This window comes from Watersipora subatra, chromosome 7 (assembly GCF_963576615.1).
Source record: "Watersipora subatra chromosome 7, tzWatSuba1.1, whole genome shotgun sequence".
Classification (NCBI taxonomy): domain Eukaryota; kingdom Metazoa; phylum Bryozoa; class Gymnolaemata; order Cheilostomatida; family Watersiporidae; genus Watersipora; species Watersipora subatra.
The window spans coordinates 522,076-531,760 of record NC_088714.1 but is presented as its reverse complement, the minus strand read 5'-3'; the positions used below and the strand labels follow the sequence as shown (position 1 = coordinate 531,760).

Genomic DNA, 9,685 nt, shown 5'->3' with positions numbered 1-9,685 from the left:
TCACATTTATTAGAAATCCAATTTCTATTACTTAATTTCATGGCTGTGACACTATCAAACTGAAAACTACAATAACTGTCAATTTCGACTGAATTAATCATACTCAAAACCCTCCTCACATACTTGCTCTTCCAAGAAATGCCAACTTCCGCAACACATTAATATTATTGCAATATTATTATTTCAGCGTTTACATAACTGGAATTAGATTGGTAACGGAGGTGCTTGCTTTGGTATTCGTGCTGTTGCAATCAATGCTTTTTAATCCCTAATCTATGCAGTGCGCGACCCCTAAAAACCACCATGGTCCTAATGCTATAAACAATTCTTCTGCAGAATGTCTTCACTGCATCTCAATTCTCTCATCCAATATTTACATCTTTCCCATCACTGTTCCTCGACCACAGAATCGAGCTATACCTCTAGCCTTGTAGGTCTATGTGTGCTATCGTTCACAATGATACCTGCTCTTTTTACTCGTATCACCTGATCTGTTGCAATATTCATGTCCTATTATATCATTCCTTACTTATTCTTTTCCATAACAGCCTTTCCTTTATGATAGTACTTCTTTCTTGCTAGTTTTACTATATGGCTGTAATGGTTTACCTGGTTGTTATGGTTTACCTGGCTCTTATGGTTACCTGGGTCTTATGGTTTATCATTTTTTGCTGACCAGTAGTCAAGACTGCAACCTAAAGTCTTGACTACTGCTCCGCAAAAAGGTTAGTTTTAAGATACTCAGACTAATGCGCAGTTAAACTTAGCTAAATTTTCCAATGAACTAATGGGATTGTACCTGCCCTCCCCGCAAAAAACCTGACATATTTGAGGCTTACGGTACCAACTGCCCTCTTATGCTACTAGTTATATTAGCACTTGGAGGTTCTACCAAAGTTCTTATGCTTACAAAACCTTCAAGATAACTTTATGAACTTTTCATTAAAAATTGTGATATTTCTTAAATACTACATGTTACATGCTTACATGCTAAAGCAATTTCTTTGAAAAATTTGGTTTTAACCCAAACTGCTTCTTTTCGATGTTATTTCTTGCTTGAATTTAACACTCTGAGGTAGATAACCGTCAGTTTTATAATCAAAAACAGCACTTGGTGATTAGATAGACGGAAACCAAACTAGTTGTGGGAATAAACAGTAGTTATATTTAATGCAGTAGAAATGTTAGGAATGAAGTAAAACAGGCATGTAGGAGCTGCAGGGTCAAGTCCCAAAGAGTCGGTGTCATGTACGGAGTCTGGGTCATCTTGTCTATTACTAGAGTCAAAGTCTGTGTATAGTTACAAGTATTTGAGTCAGCTTGAGTCCCTTCATTCCAAGTATTTATCAAGTTGATCCTAATGTTTGTCATAGTATCATTAGTCGGTGTGTCGGGTAGTGCTAGTGCGTATGTCCTGAAGTTGTTATTCCCGTAGTCTCGGAAACGTCACATGGGACTGGACCTTGCAGTGTCAGTAGAGTTAGTTGGAGTAGTGGTTGAGGAACTGGTGTTGGAAAGTGCATTGAAAGAGAAATTGTTTGATGAGCTTGTGAAGAAACATTGTATCAGAATTTTAAGACTTCCTGTCAAAGGGAAAACAGAGTTCAATGTTTACAAACAGATTTAGTCAAATCATATCTCTTTAATATTGACAATTACAATAACTTACAAACTGGAAAATGAATCTTTTATGTCAACACAAAAAAGAATATGTGAGCTCATTCGAAACTAAACAGCCTACTAAAATTATCAGATCACACAATTCAGAGGTCTATGGAAGATCTGCTGACAATGTTCTAAGTTCTACACATGTTAGTAGGATCACTTTATAATCAGCGACTCCTAATTCTAGTTTTAGTGAAACCATTTTGGTTAATTTACTTTTTAAGTCTTTCATTAGTCTCCCTAAGGATCTGCGTAAACACAAAGTAACAACTCAATTGGTCACTAGTTACAATAAGTAGCAAATTTAACATCCTCACTCACTTTAGGTATCGTCTGGGTGCCTTCTATATTTATGGTTGTATATTTCGCAATATTTACACTGACAGCGAAATAGGGAGTATGATGATATCATTCTGGATGCTAGTTTCAGCATCCAGAATTATATCAGAAATCATAAGAGATCATAAATCATAAATCTCAACTAACTCTAAAATAAAATTGGTAGTGGTTTATGAGTTATCATCTCTTATCAATGTCATTATTAACAAGTCCACGAGTCTTCGGCCTAAAATAATCTAACAACTCAATTAAAAACAGAAGTTAAGTAGCAAAATTGTAAGTAAGCAGCTTTAGCATCAGTATTGAACTGCTGACTTTCTACAAAACTTATATTTGAAGAAAGCAGCGGGCAGCGGTTACAGTCTGGTAATCAGAACTGGCAACAACTTCCTAATCTTAAGAAAGGCAGCTTCTGTTGTTACAAGTGAATGGGCTATTTCAACAAGAACTTTAACATCACCGATTTGTGCAGAGTTCATGACCTATAAATAATGTACTCTTATTGCCCTTTATATGCATAGAATTTGATGATGTAACAATTTGTGCTGGTTTAAAATGTTGTAGGTGTTGAGCAAGTGTAAAAAAATTTAGCTAGAATCAATAACAGGTTATGAATGAATATAATTGATCCTCCTAACTACATATTAATTGGCGCAATTAGTATATTCTCTATAGCATACAGAGTTTGTATCAGCAAAGGAGAGTCTGTAGTGATCAGTGATAACATGCTGACAATGCTGCCGTACCCATGTGATGAACCAACTATGTTCTACACAAGAGCCTAGTTAGATAATAAGATGATTATATGAATGGTAAACAAGCTCGGGTCAGGAGACTTTAGAGTAATATTATAGTTTATTGATGACCTATCATCGTTGGTACAAGAAACATATTACTGATAAAATCACAGGATGAGGTCTTGAGACAAAAACAATAAAACAATAATATATAATTGCTTTATAAACAGGTAATAAATAATTATGAACATGAATGAGAGGGTAAGTGAACAACTTACAATAGACATAATGATGTGTAAAAATATATTCTGCTAGATTTGGTCATAGAGATATAAAGCACTCAAATATCAATCACCTATGATTTGTATGGGAAAGAAATGTCTTTTTTGAGCAATGAGATACCACTGAGTTAAGAAATGGTGGCATTGCGGTTGGCCTAGGTACGATTCTCTTATACAAAATTATTTCTATTTGTCTACACTAAGTAACTTTGCGTATTCTAAAAAAATAAAACCTTTAGTTCAACAAACTTTTACTGCAGTAAAAAATTGTATATAAGGTACAAGATGATGGCACGGAAGGCAGTAGATGAATTAACATGAATATTCTGGCCTCTCTACCACCTCTCTCTCAGCTTGCTTAAACATCTGCGCCATAAACTCTTCACACAGTCAGGAGTGACACAAGTGCATGGTTCCTCGATGGTATCAGAGCCTTCACAGAGGCAACCGACATCTCCTTCACAGGTTCTTGTCAAAGTTTGGCTGCCTACAAAATGGATCATGTCCAATTAGACTCTGTTTATCAGGTAGAAAACAGAATGGTTTCTCGTGTTGCAAATTCAGCAGAAGATTTGTGGGTAAGTGAGACGGTAACCTACCAAAGCAACAGGGTCCTTCGTTAGTAACCCTCCAACTACACTGAGGGGGTGACTGAGTGTTTTCTCTCCAGAGCTCCAAGTCAAGTTCTGGAAGGCTGTCACATTCAACTGTAATCGCTCCTTTTCTGTAATCCAAACAAACAACAATAAAAGTAACTGCATAGAGTATTGTGGTTCACAGGCTATACGCTGTAATGTCAACATTCATGACAGCATTTTAAAAGATAAATTCAACTCACCGTCCAGCGATGATGAAAGCGTTGCTGCTTATGTTAGCCATGCCTCCGATGTCACATAAGAACTTGTTGTATTTGTATCCCTTGATGCTGTCTATTTGAGCTGTAAGAGAAAAAGGAGAGCCATGAGAGCAGTTAATACCAGAGGCATTATAATAAAATAAACCTCTAGAGCAAAGTTAGCCATCACCTTTCTATGTAAACTTGTACTCTTCATCTTCCATAGTTGCCGAATTTACCTCGATTTTTTGAATTTTGTGAACAATAAGAGGACAAATCTAAAGTAATATATTTGAACCTGAACACTGAGGAGAAACTAGAGGTGAATATATTTACCTTGAGTTAGGCCGCTCTCTGGGCTTTCAAAAAAGAGTCTGTCTCCATTCCTAATTCTGGCAAATCCATCACCTATGATATTGGCAAAGAGTTCTCTGACAGAAGCTCCGGTGAGTGGCTTCTCTGTGATACCTAAAAGTTAGTTAAAACTTTATGATTATTTTGAACCAAAACCAATAAAATGGACCACTGGTCATACTCAGTGATGACTTTACAGCCGAATAAGTGAATGATGTAGTTATTTACCTCCGATATAGAGTTCTACATCAGTGACAGTTGTATAAACTTTACGTAGGGCCTCTACAACTTCTTCAGGGTGTGTGTCCTTGAGATCTTCAAATGTTCGTGGAATACTCAGCCCGTAGTGACGTCTATAATAAAATAAGACAATGTCATGTATAGAAGGAGTATCTTGTCTATCGACTCAGCAGTATAGTGAATTCTTATATTCCACTTGTTTATTATCTAAATATTTACATCTATTATTTTATAGCTCTGTCTCAATATGAAGTAAAAAGAGAGGTCAAGGTGTTGGTTGAGATGGTAATAGAGACATTTATGAATGAACAGACTATTGGTATTGAGAGAAACACCACTGAGCTCTACCATACCTGTATGCCACGTAAGGAGGAAAACCATGATCTCTTCCTCTGTTGATGTTCAATGAAACGATATCCTTTTTGACAGCAAACAGAGTGTCTCTCATCTAAATATTCAAGAGCAAACTGTCAGGTTTGGACGAGGTCACAACCATTGTAGGTTTGCATGAATATAACAATAGACAGCTGATTGCAATGAGTTTGACATAAATAGCGGTACTAGATGTCTATAAAGAAAATACTCACTGCTACTGGGTAGTTCCTGTCAACTAACCATGGTACATCTTTCTGTAGACCTTTAAGACACTGCTGGTAACCTGTAACATGAATGACTAGTATTAGAAGGGATAAATTAAGCAGTATAATTAGCTATCACTATCCACTTCCTGTAGTGCCATCCGCATCTACTAGTTGATAAATATGTTAGTCAGTATGAGATCTCACCTCCATCATAGAGAAGATCAGGATTGTTGAAGTTCTGTGTAAGGTCTAAGAAGTCTTCTGAACCATCATCTTTGAGAACGGAGAACCTGCCACCTACTGTCGAATGTCCGAATCTGAAAGCTGCGTGTGTCAACTCATTCCTGAAAGCAAATGCAATGTCATACTGTTATAAACTCATATGTATTGTGTCATTTAGGATCTGATTTGGAACTGAATGATTTAGAGAACTTTATGGAGCAAGCAAGTAGTTATAGCCTGAGGACCCTACATGTAGGTAATTGAGGGTGGTGATGCAGTGCCCCTCCTGAACTAAGTAGAAGTAACTGAGAGTACGGGTGGGTACGAGGTAGAGGGATGGGGCAAAAACGACCCAGGACAGAGTCACCAGAAGAAAGGGGGTGTACTGAACCGGAGACCCTCCAGGACAACAGGAGAGACGGACCAGCCGACCTCCGCGTCCATTTAAACCGATGCCGAGCCACCGAAGGAAGAGAGGAGCGGGTCCAAAGGCCTTTGTCTCGAGGGTACGTAATCCCAAGAGTAAAACGGAAGGAAGCAAGACTCATCAATCCGGAAATAAACATACCGCCTAAGGGAGCTGGGACAGAGATAGCGGGAGAAAGCGAGACTGCCCTGGAGATCCACATCAATGCGGACGACATCGCTGGGGTATACACCGAAGCCGATGGCAAGACCAAGGAACCTACCAGCAACAGGGTAACCAGGGCCATCGAGAACACACGGGCTCGGCGAGAAGAGTACAACCGTAGAGCGGGAAGAGAAGAGGACCAATACCGACGTTATATCCGGATGGCCGAGGAATGCCGGGTAGAAGCTCAGAGGTTGAGAACACAAGCGCGGCGTTTCCACTGAGTTCACTTAATTGTTCACCCCTGGCCGAACAATTGGGGGGGAGAGTGTGGAGGACCGGGACATGCCTGTGTACTAATTACTGCACTCACATATATATCCGCACTGTCGTTTAACCGAACCTCTCGAACTTCCCTTATTGCATGCTTGAACTGCCTTTTTATTATTATATAACTGTATCACTGAACTGCCCTTGTATTACTGAACTGCCCTTTTATTATATAACTGAACTGCCCTTGTATTACTGAACTGCCTTTTTATTATATAACTGAACTGCCCTTGTATTACTGAACTGCCTTTTTGTTACATAACCATCATGTTGTATCTGGCAATTCCTTTGTGCTATAAATAGATCAGTAGGCGGAGTTAAACGATAGGCGCTGGCTATATAAGCCAGCGCGGTAGGCAGGCAGAGGTGTGCTTGATTCCACTCATACTTGTGCATACTTGTATTAAAGATATCGATAATAAACTGCTATATACTCATACGAACTGCTTCTATTGACGCCTGCCTGGTTGGCTCACCGATTGTATAAGCAGACTCAGTGCAACCAACAGACGGAACTGCCAGGGTGACTCTAAGAAGGCTAGGAGGCGATCCACGGCCTTGTCTAGACTCGATCAGGTGTGCCATGGCACTAGAGATCCAGTCTTAAGACCAGCCATTAGTGGATCCAGACTAGCCTGGGATAGAGATCCAGAGGCAGGCCGGGGGTTTGGTTTCAGAGCAAGCCTGACTACTAGATTCTTGTCTTGGACTGACTTGACCGCCACAGGCAGGTCAATCAGGCCTCGGACAAGGTCAGCCAGTAGCCCAGGTTGCGACTCCCTTGTTAGGACGTAAAGCTGACTCAGCTACCGGAGTCAGATCCTTTACACTGGTGGCAGCAGTGGGATTTGCTTAACCCACAACAGGACGACTAACAGGGACTAAAAAGACGACGCAGGTATGACCAGACGGACTCGCAGCGCGGAAAGACCGGAAGCTCTCCGAACGGAGGGACTAGGAGGTCTAGAGCGACTGACAGGTGTCTTGGAAAGACTGCTCGTCAACCAGAGAACACAGGGACCCCCTGCACCAAGAGAAACATTCAGAGCCCCAGAATATGACGGGAATAGCGATGTAGAGGCCTTCATCAGACAGTTCAACGATGTAGCCGTTGCAAATGACTGGGGGCCAGGGTCCGCGCTGTTACACATCCGAGAGAGACTGCGAGGGCAGGCTAAGGACTGTGGACACGGGCAGACCATACACGGCGTATTTAACAACCTCCGGGCCAGGTTTGGACTGACACCCAAGGAAGCCAGAGCCAAACTGCAGGGCCTAAAAAAGGACCAGCAAGCAACGCTATTTGAGCACGCCACCCAAATAGAGAAGCTGACCGACATCGCGTTTGGGGAAATGTCAGATCGCCTAAAAGAGGAGATGGCCGTAGACACGTTCTGTAGTACGCTGGGCAATGTGTATTTGCAGCGACATCTGCTAGCGGTGCCTACTCCTACGTTGGAGGCAGCCGTGAGAGCAGGGAACGAGTACTTACAGGTTCGACCTAGTATGGCGTCTCACCAAGCCCAACCCGTCAGGTCGGACGTCAGGGCAGTCCAGCCAGACGAGACAGGACAGGGCGAGGGAGAACAGGGCCCCGAAGAGCCGATTGTGGTGGCTAGGACTACCCCGAATACCCTCGAGCTGCTGTTGACCTCGGTGACGGACCTAGCCAAAGAAGTGGCCAAGTTAAAATTGTATATCCATCGACCGCAGTCTATTACAGAAAGCGGGACGAAGAAAAAGGAAATGGCGAGATGCTGGGGGTGCAACCAGGAAGGCCACCAGAGGAGAAGTTGTCCGCGGAGGCAGGCAAATCAGAGGACATCCTATAGGCAGGACCAGGGAAACGCCTACGGCCCGCAGCAGTAGGTCTACCTGCTGGCTGCACAAGGGCACTCGGACACGAAAAACACAGACAACGTAACAATACAAGTCAAAGGGAATCTGGAGTTGATCCGGAGGGTTGGCAGCATCCGACTAAAACGACGGCACCAGTCAAGAGACCCCCGGTAGAAACGATTCCCGTCTACAACCCATACCAAAGTCTATGGGAACTGGACGAGGAGGAAGAGGGACGCGAGGCGAGCCCCCGGGACTCACCGCGGGCGGCCAAACAGGCGCAGCGGCAGTACCTCCACCAGATCCAGAGACTGGACGAAAAACGAAGAGTTTACGGACGTACCAGAGAACCAGAAAGGCCAGGGCGGAAGGGAGGTCCCACTAGGGCCGAGCACCCCGAGCGATCTGGACAGCAAGGGTCGGGACAGAGAGCAGATTCAGGGGTAACTGAAGCTCTCGAGAGACCAACGCTGTACAGATCAGGAAGAAGGGAGCTTGCGACCCAGATGGAACCCCGCCGTAAGCCTAGACAGGTTAGGTCAGAGAGAGATGGCCCCACCGGCGCTGATCCGTTCAGGAGATCCGTATCAACCGGATCGGGATGGAACGAGGACCCAGCAATGGCGGAGCATCTCCAGAGACCGGAGTACCATAGACCCAGAGACGAAAAGGGCTGGGATGAAGCCGAACCCCCGAGACGGGGGCCGACCCGAGGCGGCCATCTCCAAGGAGGGAATCTAGGCCAACCCACGAGTCCGGTGTCGGGTCCGACAGGCCGGTACGGGGAGAGCACAAGGCCAGCTACTCCCGAGGAAAGCCTGGAGGACCAGCTCGAAAAGAGTCCACCACCGGATAGGCCTAGGGGACGTCCGAGGAGGAAAAAATCGGAAGAGATGCTCGATACCGCCACAACGGGGGAAGGGTTGCCAAGAGTTGGAGCTCTGGAAAAACCCCATAGGTCGAGCTACTTCCTACCGGGGAAGGTAGAGAGGCAAGACCTCCTGTTCCTCATAGACACCGGCTGCAACACTAACCTACTCTCCAAAAAGGTGTTCGACAGAATGCCGGAGCGAGTGAGGGTGCAGTTAGAAGAGAATGACCGGTATGGACTCATGGCAGATGGTAGCAAGCTCCAGTTTTATGGACTGATAAGGCTAACCGGACGGATCAGGGACGTGGCTATAGAGGAGAACTTTCTCGTAAGCCAGATCAGCGAAGACGCTATTCTGGGTATGCCTTTCCTGACCTCCCACAAGTGTCAGATTGAATTCGGCCGACCCGTCATTTCCCTAGGGAATAGGCAACTTACTTGCACCGACAAATACGGGAGGATAATGGTGTCCAACGTTCACGCCTGGAAGAAAGTTACTATCCCTCCCTTGTCAGAGGTAAGAGTGACGGGGAAGATCTCCGCCAGAAATTACGTGCCGATGGGCTTGATAGAGGGCTCTGATCCACATCTACCCGTGGCATGCAGCCTGAACAGGCCTGGAGAGGGTGGTGATGTCACCATACGATGCCTGAACCCCGGACGTCAACCGATAGAGTTGGGCGCCGGACACGTCATTGGCTCATACACGGCTGTGGAAGAAGAGGACATACAGACGGATCTCTGGTCTGGGCCGGAACACGGGAGCCTCGACGAATCAGGAGTGGGGTGTGCCACTGTAAGGACGGGGGAAGCCGTTCCG

General features: G+C 44.2%; 1 protein-coding gene across 1 annotated transcript; it reads right to left on the bottom strand.

The window, feature by feature from the left end:
* Positions 1-3,357: 3,357 nt before the first annotated feature.
* LOC137399690 (peroxidase skpo-1-like) lies at positions 3,358-5,414 on the bottom strand. Its single transcript, XM_068085887.1, has 9 exons — positions 5,411-5,414; positions 5,237-5,329; positions 5,039-5,109; positions 4,805-4,899; positions 4,440-4,564; positions 4,194-4,325; positions 3,861-3,960; positions 3,622-3,746; positions 3,358-3,509 (listed from the first exon to the last, which is right to left on the bottom strand). Exons 1-9 carry the CDS (start codon positions 5,412-5,414, stop codon positions 3,358-3,360), a joined length of 897 nt encoding a protein of 298 aa, XP_067941988.1.
* Between the last annotated feature and the right edge of the window lie 4,271 nt (positions 5,415-9,685).

Bases quoted from the DNA above. Each gene is read 5' to 3' on its own strand.
- LOC137399690 (XM_068085887.1), bottom strand. The intron at 3,747-3,860 runs GTGAGTTGAATT...TTTGGATTACAG, and splicing joins GCTTTCATCATCGCTGGACG to AAAAGGAGCGATTACAGTTG. The intron at 3,510-3,621 runs GTAGGTTACCGT...TCCATTTTGTAG, and splicing joins CGAAGGACCCTGTTGCTTTG to GCAGCCAAACTTTGACAAGA.